The 18551-nt window shown below is 44.2% G+C and overlaps 1 protein-coding gene across 2 annotated transcripts in view; it reads right to left on the reverse strand.

Annotated features, from left to right (window-relative positions):
• Nucleotides 1-17732, reverse strand: part of LOC140495784 (gamma-aminobutyric acid receptor subunit gamma-4-like) — a 219869-nt gene extending 202137 nt beyond the window's left edge. Inside the window, exon 1 of one of the 2 annotated variants that reach the window (XM_072594887.1) lies at nucleotides 17034-17732. In XM_072594887.1, the coding sequence (XP_072450988.1) occupies nucleotides 17034-17086 (53 nt within the window). In that variant the 5' untranslated portion in view covers nucleotides 17087-17732. The remainder of the gene's footprint in view (nucleotides 1-17033) is intronic. The other variant, XM_072594886.1, reaches the window with a different exon arrangement.
• Between the last annotated feature and the right edge of the window lie 819 nt (nucleotides 17733-18551).

Here is an 18551-nt window from a genome sequence, read left to right on the forward strand (position 1 = left end):
TGTCACAGTGGTATAGCTCCTTAGGTATATGCTCACTCGTGATTCCCTTTACTCTACATGGAGAAAGTGAGGACTGCAGACGCTGGAGATCAGAGTCGATGAGTGTGGTGCTGGAAAAGCACAGCCAGTCAGGCAGCATCCAAGGAGCAGGAGAGTCGATGTTTCGAGCAGAAGCTCTTCGTTTATGCTTGAATCATTGACTTTCCTGTTCCTCGGATGCTGCCTGACCAACTGTTTCCAGTGCCACACTTTTGACCCTTTACTCCACATCTCCACCAAGATCTTTCAATGTACCTTGTTTCAATGCCAAATTAAGCAACGGTTCACTTGCACATTTCGCACACACAGCCACCACCACCCTGACACTCTCCCAGTGCGGAACCTGCAAGTCTCTTTCACTTGAGACATTCACCTCTAACGGTATTCTCAGCTCTCTCTTTGAGGAATTGTATGAGTTGTGAGCTCCTTTATCATCATCCTTGAATGCTATTGCAATAGGTAGACTGGGATGGCAGCTGCTTGTCACAGCGAGCTCCTGGGGTTGAACAGCAGATTAGATTCCCTATAGTGTGGAAACAGGCCATTTTGGCCCAACAAGTCCACCGAAGAGTCACCCACCCAGACCGATTTCCCTCTGACTAATGCACCTAACATTACGCGCAATTTAGTATGGCCGGTCCACCTGACTTGCACATCTTTGGATTGTGGGAAGAAACCAGAGCACGCGGAAGAAACCCACACAGACATGGGGAGAATGTGCAAACACCACACAAACAATCACCCAAGGTGGGAATGAAACCCTGGGCCCTGGTGCTAAGAGGCAGCAGTGCTAACCACTGACCCACCATGCCACCCCAAATGCTAATGAGGTAACACTGCAGCACTGGGACTCTCACAACTCCCCAAAAATGATGAGTGGAAATTCTCCATCTCCCATCCATCTGTGGCTCATTCTGAACTGGGAATGAATCTGGTGGATAAGAAAGGAAAAATGAAGTCCAGTCCGAAGACAGATCTGGAGATCAGAGAATGAGGGATTCCCCAATTCTGATGGGGTGGGAATTTTCTCCTAACGAAGATGATAGTATCAGTTGCTCACTTGACTCAGTGCGAGGCCACTCATCTACAGACAAGAAAATCTCATGGACTCCATCAGACATTCACCTCGTATCATGGAAGCAAACTTACCAGCATCACTGGGACACCCTTGAGTGGCACTATGGCCTGCCATCTGGCCATCAATGTAACGTCAATCCCCTTCAAGTTGAAAGCAAACTGACTATCATAAACATACATGTGTACAATTTGCAAGAGACTGCAGTGTCATTACTCAATATGCATCAAATCTTGATGTCTTGAATTCTAAATGCAAGACCTTGACATTGTTGAAACAAACTTCATACATCAACAGAGAACTGTTAATACAAATAGTCCATCTCCCATACACATTGATGGAAAGACCTTGGAATATGTGAAAACTTGGCAATTATTTGTGGGTGGCACGGTGGCACAGTGGTTAGCACTGCTGCCTCACAGCGCCAGAGACCTGGGTTCATTTCCCGCCTCAGGCGACTGACTGTGTGGAATTTGCACATTCTCCCCGTGTCTGCGCGGGTTTCCTCCGGGTGCTCCGGTTTCCTCCCACAGTCCAAAGTTGTGCTGGTAAGGTGCTGGCCATGCTAAATTGCCCGTAGTGTTAGGCAAGGAGTAAATGTAGGGGTATGGGTGGGTTGCGCTTTGGCAGGTCGGTGTGGACTTGGTGGGCCGAAGGGCCTGTTTCCACACTGTAATGTAATCTAATCTTTCTCAAAAGACCATCAATGATGAGGAGATCAAACAGTGGATTAGTTGCACTAGCTCATCCTTCCACAAACTGAGATAATGAATGTTTGGCAACAGAAATTTCCACAAATCAGCACACGTCTGAGTGTATGGAGCAGTTGTTGTCACCACATTTCTGTACTGCAGTGAGACCTGGACTATACATCAGTGATACAGAAAACCACTGGAGAAATTCCACCAACAAAGTCTCTGCCACATCCAGATTTAATGGATGGACTTTTAAACAAATGTTATTGTTGTTCTTGATATCAGCCCTTTTAGATACTTCTCCAAGGTTGTCCATATCTCTGGAAACTCCATAGTTTGGAGTTTTACTTGTTTATTAACAAAATAAGATGTATTTGTCCTATATCTATTACCCCTTAATGTAAAGCTATGTCCCCTCGAACTAGCCATCACCATCCGAGGAAAAAGCTCTCACTGTCCACTCTATCTAACCCTCTGATTTTCTTATATATCTCTATTAAGTCACCTCTCAACCTTCTTCTCTCCAATGAAAACAGCCTCAAGTCCCTCAGCCTTTCCTCATAAGAAAGGCAACATCCCAGTAAATCTCCTATGAACCCTTTCCAAAGCTTTCCAAATCCTTCCTATACTGCCGGGACAAGTGGAAGCAATACTCCAAGTGCAGTCGCACCAGAGATTTGTTCAGCTGCAGCATGATCTCATGGTTCTGAAACTCAATCCCTCTACCAATAAAAGCTATCACACTGTATGCCTTCTTAACAACCCTATCAACCTGGGTAGCAACTTTCAGGGATCTATGCACATGGACACCAAGATGTCTCTGCTCATCTACACTACCAAGAATCTTACCACTAGCCCAGCACTCTGCATTCCTGTTACTCCTTCAAAAGGGAATCACCTCAGACTTTTCTACATTAAAGTCCATTTGCCAACTCTCAGCCATGTTCTGCAGCTTATCTATGTCCCTCTGTAACCTACAACATCCTTCTGCACTATTTACAACTCAACCAACCTTAGCGTCATCCACAAATCTGCAAATAACCCATCCTTTTATGCCCTCATCCAGGTCATTTATAAAAATGACAAACAGCGTGGACCCAAGACAGATCCTTATGGTACACCACCAGTAACTGAACTCCAGGATGAATATTTCCCATCAACCGTCATCCTCTGTCTTCCTTCAGCTAGCCAATTTCTGATCCAAACCGCTGAATCACCCTCAATCCCATGCCTCCATATTTTGTGCAATAGCCTTGCTGAAATCCATAAACACCACATCAACCGCTTTACCCTCATCCACCTGTTTAATCACCTTCTCAAAGAACTCCATAAGGTTTGTGAGGCACAACCTATCCTTCACAAAACCGTGTTGACTATCCCGAATCAACTTATTCCTTTCTAGATCATTATAAATCCTATCTTGTATAATATTTTCCAACACTTTACCCACAAGCAAACTAAGGCTCACTGGTCTATAATTACCATGGTGGTCTCTACTCCCCTTTTTGAACAAGGCAACAACATTTGCTATCCTCCAGCCTTCTGGCACTATTCCTGTAGACAGTGACGACATAAAGATCAAAGCCAAAGGCTCGTCAATCCGCTTCCTGGATTCCAAGAGAATCCTAGGATAAATCCCATTCAGCCCAGGGGACTTATCTATTTTCACACCTTCCAGAATTGCTAACATCGCCTCCTCGTGAACCTCAGTTCCTTCCAGTCTAATAGCCTGTATCTCTTTTTCCAGTGTGAACACTGATGAAAAATATTCATTTAGTGCTTCCTCTGACTCCACGCACAACTTCCCACTACTATCCTTGATTGGCCCTAACTTATGCTAGCCAATCATTTATTACTGATATACCTATAGAAAACTTTAGTGTTTTCCTTGATCCTATCCTCCAAATGCTTCTCATGTCCCCTACTGGCTCTTCTTAGCTCTCTCTTTCGGTCTTTCCTGGCTAACCTGTAACTCTCAAGCGCCCTAACTGAGCCTTCACATCTCATCCTATCATAAGCCTTCTTCTTCGTCTTGACAAGAAATTTAACTTCCTTTGTAAACAATGGCTCCCACACTTGACAACTTCCTCCCTGCCTGACCAGTACAGACTTATCAAGAGCACGCAGTAGCTGTTCCTTGAATAAGCTCCACGTTTCAATTGTGTCCATCCCTGCATTTTCTTTCCACATCCTAACTCTTTACTAATTGCATCATAATTGCCTTTCCCCCAACTATAACACTTGCACTGCAATATATACCTATCTCTTTCCATCATTAAAGTAAATTTAACCAAATTGTGGTCACTATCACCAAAGTGCTCACCTACCTCCAAATTTAGCACTTGGCCGGGTTCATTACCCAGTATCAAATCTGAAGTGGTCTCGCCCTTTGTTGGCCTGTCTACATACTGTGTCAGGAAACCATCCTGCACACATTGGACAAAAACTGACCCATCTAAAGTATTTGAATTGTAGTATTCCCAGTCAATGTTTGGAAAGTTAAAGTCCCCCATAACAACTACCCTGTTACTTTTGCTCTTATCGCGAATCATCTTTGCTATCCTTTCTCTACATCTCTGGAACGATTCAGAGGCCTATAAGAAACTCCCAACAGGGTCATCACTCTTTTCCCTTTTCTAACCTCAGTCCATACTACCTCAGTAGATGAGTCCTCAAAGGTCCTTTCTGCAGCCCTAGTACTGTCCTTGACTAACAATGCCACACCCTATCTTCTCTGTTCTTACTGATACTTCTAAATCCTGGAACCTGCAACAATTATTCCTGTCCCTTGTTTATCTATGTCTCCGAAATGGTCACAACATCGAAATGCCAGGTACCAACCCATGCTGCAAGTTCACCCACCTTATTCCGGATGCTCCTGGCATTGAAGTAGACCACTTCAAACCAACTTCTTGTTTTCCAGTGCTCTCTTGTGACTTTGAAACTCTATTTCAGACCTCACTACACTCAACCTCTTATATACTTGAACTACAATTTGGGTTCCCATCACCCTGCTGAATTAATTTAAACACACCCGAAGAGCATTAGCAAGTGTCTCTCCCCCCCACCCCCGCCAGGATACTGGTAACCCCTCTGGTTCAGGTGAAGGCCATCGTATTTGTGGAGGTCCCACCTACCACAGAAGTTGCCCTTTGGATTGTGGGAGGAAACTAATGCAGACAGGGGAGAATGTGCAAACTCCACTCAGTCGCTCCAGGTTGGAATCGAACCCAGGTCCCTGGCACTGTGAGGCAGCAGCGCTAACCACTGAGCCACCATGCCACCAACATTGCTTGTTGGATAGAGCCCATTTGAACTTTATCCTTTTCCATTGATAGGTTTATATTCACTACTTCTAATTGTTGACTTATTGCTTGATGGGCTGATGGTTTCTGGGACTTAAATGGGTCAGGTTTGTGTTGGCGTTCCTCACATATGGTCATCATAAGAGGTCATATACTGTCGCCTTCTGCGAATAAAGAAGGTGAACTATCCAGCTTGCCTGAAGCCTCAGTCTTCATGGATCTATGTCAGTACCCCAAGAACACATCAATGCATGCTTGTGGTTCCCTTTCTAGGTCTCTAATTCAATATATGTCCAAAACTGTAGCTGGCTGGAGGTAATGCTGAAACTTGTGACAATGATTTTACTATAACAATGTTATTTTGCCTTTGGGCTTTTTTTAAGAGGTGATAAAGAGGTGCTGGGGGGGTGGTTAGAAAGAGCCTAGTTTAACAATGGCAGGGCAATGACTAATTCTCCCACTTCAGGTTTTTTTTCTAGTTTGGCTTAGTTGCGGCAGTCACAAGGGGCTGGAGTACAGGAAGCTTCAGAAAGTGATTCCTGACTGACTTCCTCTCTGAAATCTCTTAGAATGTTGTTCCATCCTGCCTGTAAGAATCTGTGTTTTCATTGACCTTTTTGCCAAGGGGTGTGTTTATGGGATGTTACTGGATTGGAACAGTTCTTTAGTTAAGTTGCTGTATCGGGTCGGTTAAAGCTTCCAATAGTTAAGTTATTCTAAGTTCAGTTTTCTTTTGTTCGTGTTTCAACTGTACTGTTTAAATAAATTCTGTTTTGCTTAAAGCTGAGTGGTTTGACCATCTGCATCACACCTGGAATATCCTCTTCACATCTGCCTTTAAAATCAGAGAAGTTAGGGTCTAGGCGATCATTTTAAAATATTTTGAGGGCGTCTGGTCTGGTCCACAAAAACTCCATTGTGTTTATTTGTGATTGAACTTCTTCAGCTGTGGGCCCTTCAAGTGTTTTTAATCGACCATTTCACAGCACTGGCAACACTGGCAGGTTCTTTACCCTCAGCTATGCAGCCTGCAACTTTGCCAAGTTCCCATTCATCTCTCATGGGGGCAGAGATGCAGCTTACAGCAGCTGTTGATTAGCCTCAAAAGGGACAGCAGAAACTTCACAATGAGTGCTATCTGAAGCATACAGGGAGGTCAAGGACTTCTACTTCCATTCTCTGCCTCTGTGGGCTGAAAGGACAGATGAAGGTCTAGAATGCTCTTTTGTTGGCTGGTCATCTTTGTCTTTGATGCCTTTTATTTCCTACCAGTTGCTACCTCTTTTTTGAGAGGAGTGAAGGGTCCTACTGTCAGATGGATGTGACTGCTAGATGAAGAATATTGAAAGCCACAACACCACTTCCACGTAATAAAGGGAAGTAATGATGAGGAATGACTTACAAAGTTTCTGTGATCTCATTTCCATTGAGTCAAAGTGTACATACAAACATATGAATTCTGAACCGGAAAAAGCCATTCAGTCCCTCAAGCCTGGTCCGCCATTCAAAAAGATTGTTGTTGACCTGATTGCAATCTCAAAATTTTATGCCTGCCTACCCCTTATAGCCTTTCACTCTTTACTTCACAAGAATTTATCTACAGCTGCCTAAAAATATTCAATGACTCTGCTTCCAACATCTTTTCCAGAAGAGAATTCCAAAGTCTTATGATCATCTTTTGAGGAAATCGCTGTATTAAATGGATGACAAATGATGTGTTAAAATGCAACACCTCGCACCCCCGCCAGTTTTAGATTCTCCTATAGGAGAAACATTGTCTCCAAATCAGCCTATCGGGATGTCTCAGGATCTTACATGCGGCAGTAAAGGCATCTCTTAATCTTCTAACCTCAAACAGATACAAGCTGAGCTAGTTCAATCTTTCCTCATTACCCGTCTCGTCAACATTCTCTGAACTGCCTGCAAGCTAGTTGCATCTTTTCTTAAATAAGATGACCAATACTGTGCACAGCAATTCCCCCCAGAAGTGGTCTTCCCAACGCCCTGTACAGCAGAGGAATAACTACCCCACTTTTGTTTTCAATTCCCCTCGCAATGCATGATAATATTCTATTAGCTTTCTTAATTACTTGCTGTGCCTCCATGCTAACCTTTTGTGATCATGCATCAACATATGCAGATACCTCTGCATCTTAGCGGCCTGAAACCTCTCACAATAGAGATAATATACTTTTTTAAAAATTCTTCCTGGCAACATAGAAAATTTCACATCTTTCCACACTAAGCTCCATTTCTTACAAGTTTGACCATACACTTGACCTAAATAAAGCTTTTTGCCACCTCATTATGTCCTTTTTGCAACCCAATTTCCTACCTGTCTGTTTCATCACCAGAAAGTGGTTACCACACTTTCTGCTCCTTTCATCTAAAACATTCGACGAATGATAAACAGTTGATCTCTCTGCACCAAATCCTGTGACATACGAATCATGACATCACAAAGAATCATGTCAGCCAAAAAAAATTTATTTTTTCCTACACTCTGCATCGTGTTATCCAGCTAATCGTCTATCCATGCCATTACATTACTCCCTACACCATGACCTTTATTTTCTGCAATAACCTCTCATGGAGAACCTTATCAAATGTCTCCTGGAAATCTCAATAAAGTTTCCCTTTATCAGTAGCATGTATTACCTCCTCAAAGTACTCCAATTGAGCGGTTGAACACGATTTCCCTTTCACAAGATCAGGTTAACTTTGCCTGATTGCCTTGAAACTTTCCAGGTGCCAAGCTTTCAGTTCTTTCATTATGTCGTCTCGCCTCTTCCCTCTGCCAGATGTTATGCTAACTGCTATAGATTATTGTCATCTGTCTCCCTTTCTTCTTGCATCATGGAGTTACATTCTCTATCTGTGCCAATCTAATGAGAATGTCCCGAAGCAAAGAATATTGGAAAATCAAAAACCAATATATCAAATGTCTGACTGGTCACTGTTATGGACCAGACCATACCCCTCAATATATATTATGAAGACTGTAACTTTTTCTTATTTCAAAGGTAAGTGTATGGTGTTATGTTCCATCTGCAATTCAATTGGTCAAACTACTCAATTTTAATCAAAGCACACTTTATTTTTACACCACAGTTAAAATACAGAAAAAAAAATTAGCTTGACTGTTACTCTATCGAAATGCTTAAGAGAATGGTATATCCATTAACTATTACTGATTAACTGTTCCAATATAGTAACATCCCATAAACACATCATTGGCAAACGCAGATTCAGTAAAATAGATTAGATCACATGCAATTCGAGCACCAGGAAGAGAACGCCAGCTTTTAGCTGTAACAGAGAGAGAAGATTAAGAGGTTTCACATCCAGCTTCAAGACCCCAGCAACTGCAGAAAGCTAAAACTCAAAATCCTTGTTCTTTGGGAGTTTGACCCCACCCATTCAGGCTGCTTCTACTGTTCCAACTTTTAAAAAAAACAAGGCCTTACAAGCTGTTTATTGGCTTTGTGCAGACTGTCTCAACCTTTCTTCATAAAACATACCAGGACAAAATACACCTCTTAAAGCTCTCATTTCATCACAGTCAAAGATGGGCTCAAGTGTGTATACTTCAATGCAAGGAGTATCAGAAATAAGGTGGGTGAACTTAAGGCATGGTTCAGTACTTGGGACTATGATGTTGTGGCCATCACGGAAATGTGGATAGAAGAGGGACAGGAATGGTTGTTGGAGGTTCCTGGTTACAGATGTTTCAGTAAGATTAGGGAGGGTGGTAAAAAAGGAGGGGGGGTTGGCATTGCTAATTAGAAATGGTATAACGGCTGCAGAAAGGCAGTTCGAGGGGGATCTGCCTTTGGAGGTAGTATGGGCTGAAGTCAAAAATAGGAAAAGAGCAGTCAACTTGTTGGGTGTTTACTATATGCCCCCCAATAGCAGCAGAGATGTGGAGAAACAGATTGGGAAACGGATTTTGGAAAGGTGCAGAAGCCACAGGGTAGTAGTCATGGGTGATTTCAACTTCCCAAATATTGATTGGAAGCTCTTTAGATCAAGTAGATTGGACGGAGCAGTGTTTGTGCAGTGTGTCCAGGAAGCTTTTCTAACTCAGTATGTAGATCGTCCGCCTAGAGGGGAGGCCATATTGGATTTGGTACTTGGTAACGAACCGGGACAAGTGATGGGCTTGTTAGTGGGTGAGCATTTTGGTGATGGTGACCACAATTCTGTGACTTTCATCTTGTTTATGGAGAGAGGTAGGTGCGTGTAACAGGGCAGGTTTTACAATTGGGGGAAGGGTAAATAGATGCTGTAAGACAGGATCGGAGGAGCATAAATTGGGAGCACAGGCTGTCAGGGAAGGATGTCGTTGAAATGAGGAACTTTTTCAAGGAACAGATACACCGTGTCCTTGATATGTATGTGTCTGTCAGGCAGGAAAGAGATGGTCGTGTGAGGGAACCTTGGTTGACAAGGGAGGTTGAATGTCTTGTAAGGAGGAAGAAGGAGGCTTACATAAGGTTGAGGAAACAAGGTTCAGACAGAGCGTTGGAGGGATACAGGATAGCCAGGAGGGAGCTGAAGAATGGGATTAGGAGAGCTAAGAGAGGGCATGAAAAGTCTTTGGTGGTAGGATCAAGGATAACCCCAAAGCCTTTTATGCATATGTGAGAAACATGAGAATGACGAGAACGAGGGTAGGTCCGATCAAGGACAGTAGTGGGAGACTGTATATTGACTCGGAAGAGATAGGTGAGGTCTTGAATGAGTACTTTTCTTCAGTATTTACAAATGAGAGGGACCGTATTGTTGAAGAGGAGAGTATGAAACGGACTGGTAAGCTAGAGGCGATACTTGTTAGGAAGGAAGATGTGTTTCGCATTTTGAAAAACTTGAAGATAGACAAGTACCCCGGTAAAAACAATGACTGCAGATGCTGGAAACCAGATTCTGGATTAGTGGTGCTGGAAGAGCACAGCAGTTCAGGCAGCATCCAAGGAGCTTCGAAATCGATGTTTCGGGCAAAAGCTCTTCATCAGGAATAAAGGCAGTGAGCCTGAAGCGTGGAGAGATAAGCTAGAGGAGGGTGGGGGTGGGGAGAAAGTAGCATAGAGTACAATGGGTGAGTGAGGGAGGGGATGAAGGTGATAGGTCAGGGAGGAGAGGGTGGAGTGAATAGGTGGAAAAGGAGATAGGCAGGTAGGACTAGTCCGGACAAGTCACGGGGACAGTTACTGAGCTGGAAGTTTAGAACTAGGGTGAGGTGGGGGAAGGGGAAATGAGGAAACTGTTCAAGTCCACATTGATGCCCTGGGGTTGAAGTGTTCCAAGGCGGAAGATGAGGTGTTCTTCCTCCAGGCGTCTAGTGGTGAGGGAGCGGCAGTGAAGGAGGCCCAGGACCTCCATATCCTTGGCAGAGTGGGAGGGGGAGTTGAAATTTTGGGCCACAGGGTGGTGTGGTTGATTGGTGCGGGTGTCCCGGAGATGTTCCCTAAAGCGCTCTGCTAGGAGGTGCCCAGTCTCCCCAATGTAGAGGAGACTGCATCGGGAGCAACGGATACAATAAATGATATTCGTGGATGTGCAAGTAAAACTTTGATGGATGTGGAAGGCTCCTTTAGGGCCTTGGATAGAGGTGAGGGAGGAGGTGTGGGCGCAGGTTTTACAGTTCCTGCGGTGGCAGGGGAAAGTGCCAGGATGGGTGGGTGGGTTGTAAGGGGGCATGGACCTGACCAGGTAGTCACGGAGGGAACGGTCTTTGCTGGAGGCGGAAAGGGGTGGGGAGGGAAATATATTCCTGGTGGTGAGGTCTGTTTGGAGGTGGCTGTAATGTCAGCGGATGATTTGGTTTATGCGAAGGTTGGTAGGGTGGAAGGTGAGCACCAGTGGCATTCTGTCCTTGTTACGGTTGGAGGGATGGGGTCTGAGGGCAGAGGTGCGGGATGTATACGAGATGCGTTGGACGGCATCTTTAACCACATGGGAAAGGAAATTGCAGTCTCTAAAGAAGGAGGCCATCTGGTGTGTTCTGTGGTGGAACTGGTCCTCCTGGGAGCAGATCCGGCAGAGGCGGAGGAATTGGGAATACAGGATGGCATTTTTGCAAGAGGTAGGGTGGGAAGAGGTGTAATCCAGGTAGCTGTGGGAGTCGGTGGGTTTGTAAAAAATGTCAGTGTCAAGTCGGTCGTCATTAATGGAGATGGAGAGGTCCAGGAAGGGGAGGGAGGTGTCAGAGATGGTCCAGGTAAATCTAAGGTCAGGGTGGAATGGGCCTGACGGGATATATCCTAGGATTATGTGAAAAGCAAGAGAGGAAATTGCAGAACCGTTGGCAATGATCTTTTCATTTTCACTGTCAATGGGGGTGGTGCCAGGGGACTGGAGAGTGGCGAATGTTGTGCCCCTGTTCAAAAAAGGGAATAGGGATAACCCCGGGAATTACAGGCCAGTTAGTCTTACTTCGGTGGTAGGCAAAGCAATGGAAAGGGTACTGAGGGATAAGATTTATGAGTATCTAGAAAGACACTGTTTGATTAGGGACAGCCAGCACGGATTTGTAAGGGGTAGGTCTTGCCTTACAAGTCTTATTGGATTCTTTGAGGCGGTGACCAAGCATGTGGATGAGGGTAGAGCAATGGATGTAGTGTACATGGATTTTAGTAAGGCATTTGATAAGTTTCCCCATGATAGGCTTTTGCAGAAAGTCAGGAGGCATGGGATAGTGAGAAGTTTGGCCAGTTGAATAGAGAACTGGCTAACCGATTGAAGTCAGAGAGTGGTGGTAGATGGTAAATACTCAGCCTGGAGCCCAGTTACAAGTGGAGTTCCGCTGGGATCAGTTCTGGGTCCTCTGCTGTTTGTAATTTTTATTAATGACTTGGAAGAGAGAGTCGAAGGGTGGGTCAGTAAATTTGTAGATGATACGAAGATTGGTGGAGTTGTGGATAGTGAGGAGGGCTGTTGTCGGCTGCAAAGGGACTTAGATATGATGCAGAGCTGCGCTGAGGAGACGGAGTTCAACCCTGTCAAGTGTGAGGTTGTCCATTTTGGAAGAACAAATAAGAGTGTGGAATACAGGGTTAACAGTAGGGTTTTTAGTAAGGTGGAGGAGCAGAGGGATCTTGGGGTCTATGTCCATAGATCTTTGAAAGTTGCCACTCAGGTGGATAGAGTTTGTAAGAAGGCCTATGGTGTGTTAGCGTTCATTAGCAGAGGGATTGAATTCAAGAGTCGTGAGGTGATGTTGCAGCTGTATAGGGCCTTTGTAAGGCCACATTTGGAGTACTGTGTGCAGTTCTGGTCGACTCATTTTAGGAAAGATGTGGAAGCTTTAGAGAGGGTGCAGAGGAGATTTACCAGATATTGCCTGGAATGGAGAATAGGTCGTACGAGGATAGGTTGAGAGTGCTAGGCCTTTTCTCATTGGAACGGCAAAGGATGAGGGGTGACTTGATAGAAGTTTATAAGATGATCAGGGGAATAGATAGAGTAGACAGTCAGAAACTTTCCCCCGGGTACAACAGAGTGTTACAAGGGGACATAAATCTAAGGTGAAGGGTGGAAGGTATAGGGGGGATGTCAGGGGTAGGTTCTTTACTCAGAGAGTGCTGGGGGCATGGAATGCGCTGCCTATGGGAGTGGCGGAGTCAGAATCATTGGTAACCTTTCAGTGGAAATTGGATAGGTACATGGATAGGTGCTTAAGCTAGGACAAATGTTCAGCACAACATCATGGGCCAAAGGGCCTGTTCAGTGCTGTATTGTTCTATGTTCTATGTTCAGTCACTTCTTTTAAGGATGAAGGATGAAATCCACCAGGAACCCCAGCCAATAGACAGCACATAGCTCCAACAATTTATTAGTACCACTTCACTGGTGACTTTGATTTTCTCAAGTTCCTCTATCTCTTCCATTTCCTGAGTGGTCCTTATAGACCTTAAAGTATATATTGGTACAAAATGGTTCATCTACTATTTCCTTATTTTCCAATAATTATCCAGTCTGACACTTATATTAAAATTTACTTTGTTTAGTTTATTTATTCATCAAATATTTAAAGAAGGCCTTACAATCTGTGTTTTATATTCTGGTAGCCTTCTCTAATATGCTCATTTGTAATTTTCTCATGTACCATGTGTGCGCCCTCTCTGATTTTAACACTTCCACTGCTCCAAAGTAGCATGAAAGGTAGTCTGAGATTTTATGGTCTGAACCTTGGCACTGCCTCCAAAAGATTTCTTGCCATTCACCATGGTACCTGCTTACTGGAACATACCTTGTGGGTCTGACAAGTCAGGACAGCTTAAATCCTGCAGTGCAGATCTCGCAACATGAAGTCATCCTTTGTTTACATATTTGAAGGATGGGGGTGTCACTGGTTGGGCCAACATTTATCGCCCATTAATTATTACCTCACAGGCAGTTAACAGTCAACCATACTGATGGCACGCTGGTTCAGTGGTTAGCACTGCTGCCTCACAGCGCCAGGGACCTGGGTTCAATTTCAGCCTTGGGCGACTGTCAGTGGAGTTTGCGCATTCTCCATGGGTCTGTGTTGGTTTTCGCCAGGTGCTCTGGTTTCCTCCCACAATCTGAAGATGTGCAGGTTAGGTGAATTGACCGTGCTAAACTGCCCAGAGTGTTCAGGGATGTGTAGGTTAGGTGCGTTAGTCAGGGGAAATCTCGAGTAATAGAGTAGGGGACTGGGTTTATGTGAGTTACTCTTCAGTGGTTCAGTGTGGACTTGTTGGACCAAATGGCCTGCTTCCACACTGTAGGGAATCTCTGATATTGCTTTAGGTTAGGATGCGAGTTTCCTTCCATAAAGGATATTAGTGAAGCAGATGGGTTTTTCTGACAATTGACAAGGTTTTGTGGTCATCATTAGACTCTTAATTCTAGATCCTTAGTCTCTAAATTACTAATTCTAGTTTCTACCTAATGAGCATTGATAATAGAGAGAGTGAAAGCTTGTGGATATGGTGCTGTGCAAGTGGGCTGTTTTGTCCTGAATGGTATCAAGTCTCTTGGCTGTAGTTGGAGCTGCACCCATCCAAGCAAGTGGGAAAGTATTCCATCACATTCCTGACTTGCTGCTTGTAAACAGTGGGCAGGCTTTGGAGAATCAGGACGTGAGTTACTTGCCGCAGTATTCCTAGCCTCTGACCAGCTCCTTAGCATCTTCTAAAGCTTGACCACTTGCAGACTGCTGTCATCTGTTTGGAATTTTCTATGCCACTGATCCAGCACTGAAATGATCCCTTTCTTGGCACTTATGTCTCAAGAATACCAGTCCTAAAGGAGGGTTACACCGAAACATTGACTTGGCCACCTCCTAATGCTGCCTGGCTTGTTATGCTCTTCCAACCTCCTGCTTGTCTATCAAGAATACTAGAGCAGAACTCCCTGGCAATGGCTGCATCCTGTTTCATTGTGCACATTCTGCTGGCAGTCATTCTGAATTCTCCTTCTTTTCCCATCTCTGTAAGGTGCCAATCTACAGAAATTTATTGCTCACCTTGGGTGACTGATTTTCTTGCAGCTTGCTGTGTCCCCTGCTGTTGGCTTTTCCAACACTTACACAGCACTGCGCAGGATTTACTTGTCTGCAGTGGGCTGCCTAAGCAGATCTTGTATCATAGGTCTTTGCCCATTGCCCTGTCCTGTTTCTGGGTCCACTTCAAGAGTCCTCAGCCTTTCTGCAATCAGATCTGAGCTCCTTCTTTACCGGGATCACTGGGCAACAGGTTTATGGGTCTCGCCACCATTCCCACCATGTAGTAAGATCAGGTCTACACTGAGGTGAGTGAACATCAATAGGCTTTATCAAAGATAATTGAGTGTAAAGAATTTTAAGAGAGGCCATTATCTGGAACCAGGCTTAGTTCCAGGTGATCTGATGTCACCATGACACAGGTCCTTACATTTTGCTCAGTAACTATTTCAAAATAAATGCTTAATTCCATTTGCAGTGCCTCCGCCCAGACACACACATACACTTTCATGTATAGTATACACAAGCACATGCATGGATACTTACACTTGCACACATACATACATACACACACAAACATGTAGTCAAACACTAATGCTAACATCATATACACACATCACACACAGTCATACGCTAACAAGAAACACCAAATACATGAATAGAAAGGAAAAAAAGAGATACAGATCCTGCAAGTGAAGACAATTTTAACATGGAAGAGCATTTTAAAATGTTTCAGCACAAGGCTTGGAGGTCTGAATGGCCTGTTCCTGTGCTGTATTCTTTATTCTATCACGTGCATACACATGCATATATACACACTCACACACTCGCATCACATGCACACACACTTGCATCTCTCTCTCACACACATGCCATTTAAGATTGTTTAGTAAAACAACATGAATCATCAGAGTCGTCCATTATCCTATCATTACAGAGCCCTGATCACAAGAGATCTCCCATCATCATTGATCATAAGCATCTCTCTCTTGTGTTATCAATGAGCTCTGATCACAAAGTTTTCATATGATTCCAGGAATTCGGGTGTCGTGGTCATGTCACTGGATCAGTTTCGAGCCCTAGTGCTGTTCCACGGCAGCGTGTTGAATTCTGAATCCAAATAACAAATCTGGAATATAAAACTAACTTCACTGATGATCACCATGAAACCATCATTAGAAAAACTTATCTGGTTCACTAATGTCACTTAGGGAAGGAAATCTGCCGTCTTTCTTGGTCTGGCCTACAAGAGTGACTCCAGACCCTCAGCAATGTGATTGAATCTTAGCTGATCTCTGAAATGACCTAATAAGCTACTCAATCCAAGGGCAATTAGGGATGGACAACAAATCCTGATCTTGCCAACTATGTTCACATTCCATGAAAGATTAAGAGAAATCCCTGAACGTAAGTCATTCTTTGTCCAAAATCATTCAAACCTGGCACTCATAAAGCTTTAAGCTGCAGAGTGATGAATGAGGGAACACAAGCCGGCGAGCTCACACTGCGAGCAGACTACACTTTATAATAGGTACATCACATCACTGATAAACTGAGGGATGATTTCTGAGTGGAAGTGGTTAAGGAGGGATTTACTGGAGATGTTCAAAACTGAGAGGTGTTTTTGACAGAGTGAATGATGAGAGCCTATTTCCACAGCAGAAGACAAAGGGCACAGACAGTAGGTGCTAAATAACCAATCTAGAGGGCAGATTGGTAGCATTTGATATTGAGTGAGTTGTTATAATGTGGAATACACTGCCTGAGAGGGCAGATTCAATAATAATGATGAAAAAGGATCTGGATATCTCATTGAAAGGGAAAGAATTGCAGGGAAATGGAGGAAGGGCAAGTGTAGTGTGACCAATTGGGTAGCTCTTTCGAAGACAAATCACTGCCACATTCTTGATTTAGCACTTTTCTATGATTTTATCTTCCTCCAGATTCTCACAGCCAAGAAGCATAGACGGCCTGAAGTTCCTGAAATTGGTTGACACGGCCATTATAATCACACCTCAGCTAGGCTCAAGGATTCAAATTAGAGTTTAGTCGCTCCAGAGCCACCACAACATTAAATTATTGGCTGGGTTTTGTTGCTCCATTTAAGTGAAGAGCTCAGCATTGTTGAAGGGAGGGCAGACAGCGCAGGTAATCAGACTTCAACCTGCACTCCACCGACCCTCGGCTGACCCTGTAGAGGTGCCTGCCCCTTTAAGAGCTCCATCCCTTGAAGTGGAGCAGCCCGCCGCTGCTGTGAAGGTTCTTCGACATTAGATTCCGGGAAATCACACAGGAACGTGGCACCCAGAGAGAGAGGGTTGGTGGGGGGAATAAGGCTTGGAGACTCAAGACACGATCACAATATTCAGGGAAAGTTAGACGAATGGGAATGGGATCAGGGAACAGGATAAGGCTGACGGACACCTCGCACATGCACCAGGATAACTCACCTCGCGTGGATGGCCGACTGGAGGAAAAGGAGGACGAAAAGTTTCGAGGACATCTCTGACCTGGGTCCACGGGCCGGCACACACTCCTTGGAGTCTCAACAAGTGAGAAGAGCCTGGGCAGCTCCAAGTTCAGAGCAGACAACACCTGGAGATGCCAGCCGCCACAGTCCCTGCCACAGCACTGCTCACCCTTCAGTATTCACCAGAGAAAACAAGTTTCCCTCAGTAGCAGAAGCAGCAATGTGGGATTTCTTCCTGCATACATTACTTAGAGTCACAGATGCCGCTCGGCTTTGAAATGTTGGAATCTCAGTGTCACACTTCAAATAATGTCAATTCTTTTTTCTGAATTCCCAGTTGCCCTTAATTCTTGCCTTGGTACTTCCCACTTCTAGTCCCCAGCTCTCTCTGTCCACCCCCCCCCCTTTTCTATATGAGGACCCAAGGTTCCACGCCTCTCCGTTCTCTGCATTTCTCCGCCTGACGTTGTCTGGTGTGTACGTTTTTTTTTACAATGTCGCGATCCCGTCACTGAGATGCTTCCAGAAAATTCAGAGGGTTCATGTTTTTTTTGGGTGGGTGAAGCCTGTCTGGAGTTAGCCTGTCTCTGAGCTGCAGCTCAGCTCCCGGGGCTACAGGCTCCTGACACTGTCTCTTTCAGGTGCATTTTGCAGTTTCGCTGTCACCATTTGCCTGCTGAAATAATCACTTCAACCAGAACCCTTCCGCGTGGAGTGTCCGAGCTCAGGACTGCCCAGCTCTGCTCAGTGGGAGACTCACGCCGCAGCCCTCAGCGTGTCCACTGAAGTTATGTTATCTGAACATTATTTAAACAAAAATAGCCAGCAAATCGAGGACCACGAGGCAAACACATTTCCAAATAGATGTTCAAGTGGGCGAGACTCCCTCCTGGGAGAGCACATTCATTGTCAAGCCAGCAATGTGAGAATGGTCTTTTATATTAAACAAAAAAAAATCACCTCATTTCTTCTACAGGGCTTCAAGATGAGAACTCTCTTATGCAATAACAATGTCAAATATCACACACAGGTAGCACTCATATCAGCCTTTTTCGTGGTAACAAGAATAATTCACACAGTTTATATTAATACAACATATTGCTTCAACAAATTAGCACAATGTAATATCATGCTGATTTTATATAATAAAAAATGGAAGGCATATCAAGCTGTATATACAATACTGTGACACATAATCAGTTTTGACAAAGTGTCACTGGACCCAAAACGTTAATTTTGATTTCTCTCCACAGGTGTTCCCAGACCTGCTGAGTTTTTCCAGTAATTTCTATTTTAGACTCTGGTAGATAACACTGCTATAACATGCAACCCACCATTTCATCACACTACTTCAATTAAAAAAAGGTATATTTCATCTGTTTCATTTGCAGAATTCTACCACACTGCTTTACAAGACAGCAATCTTATATATCACCGCTATTATATATAAAACACTGTAATATCACAACCCTTCAATATACAACTCTGTTACATCACA

Source organism: Chiloscyllium punctatum, chromosome 25, assembly GCF_047496795.1.
Source record: "Chiloscyllium punctatum isolate Juve2018m chromosome 25, sChiPun1.3, whole genome shotgun sequence".
Taxonomy (NCBI): domain Eukaryota; kingdom Metazoa; phylum Chordata; class Chondrichthyes; order Orectolobiformes; family Hemiscylliidae; genus Chiloscyllium; species Chiloscyllium punctatum.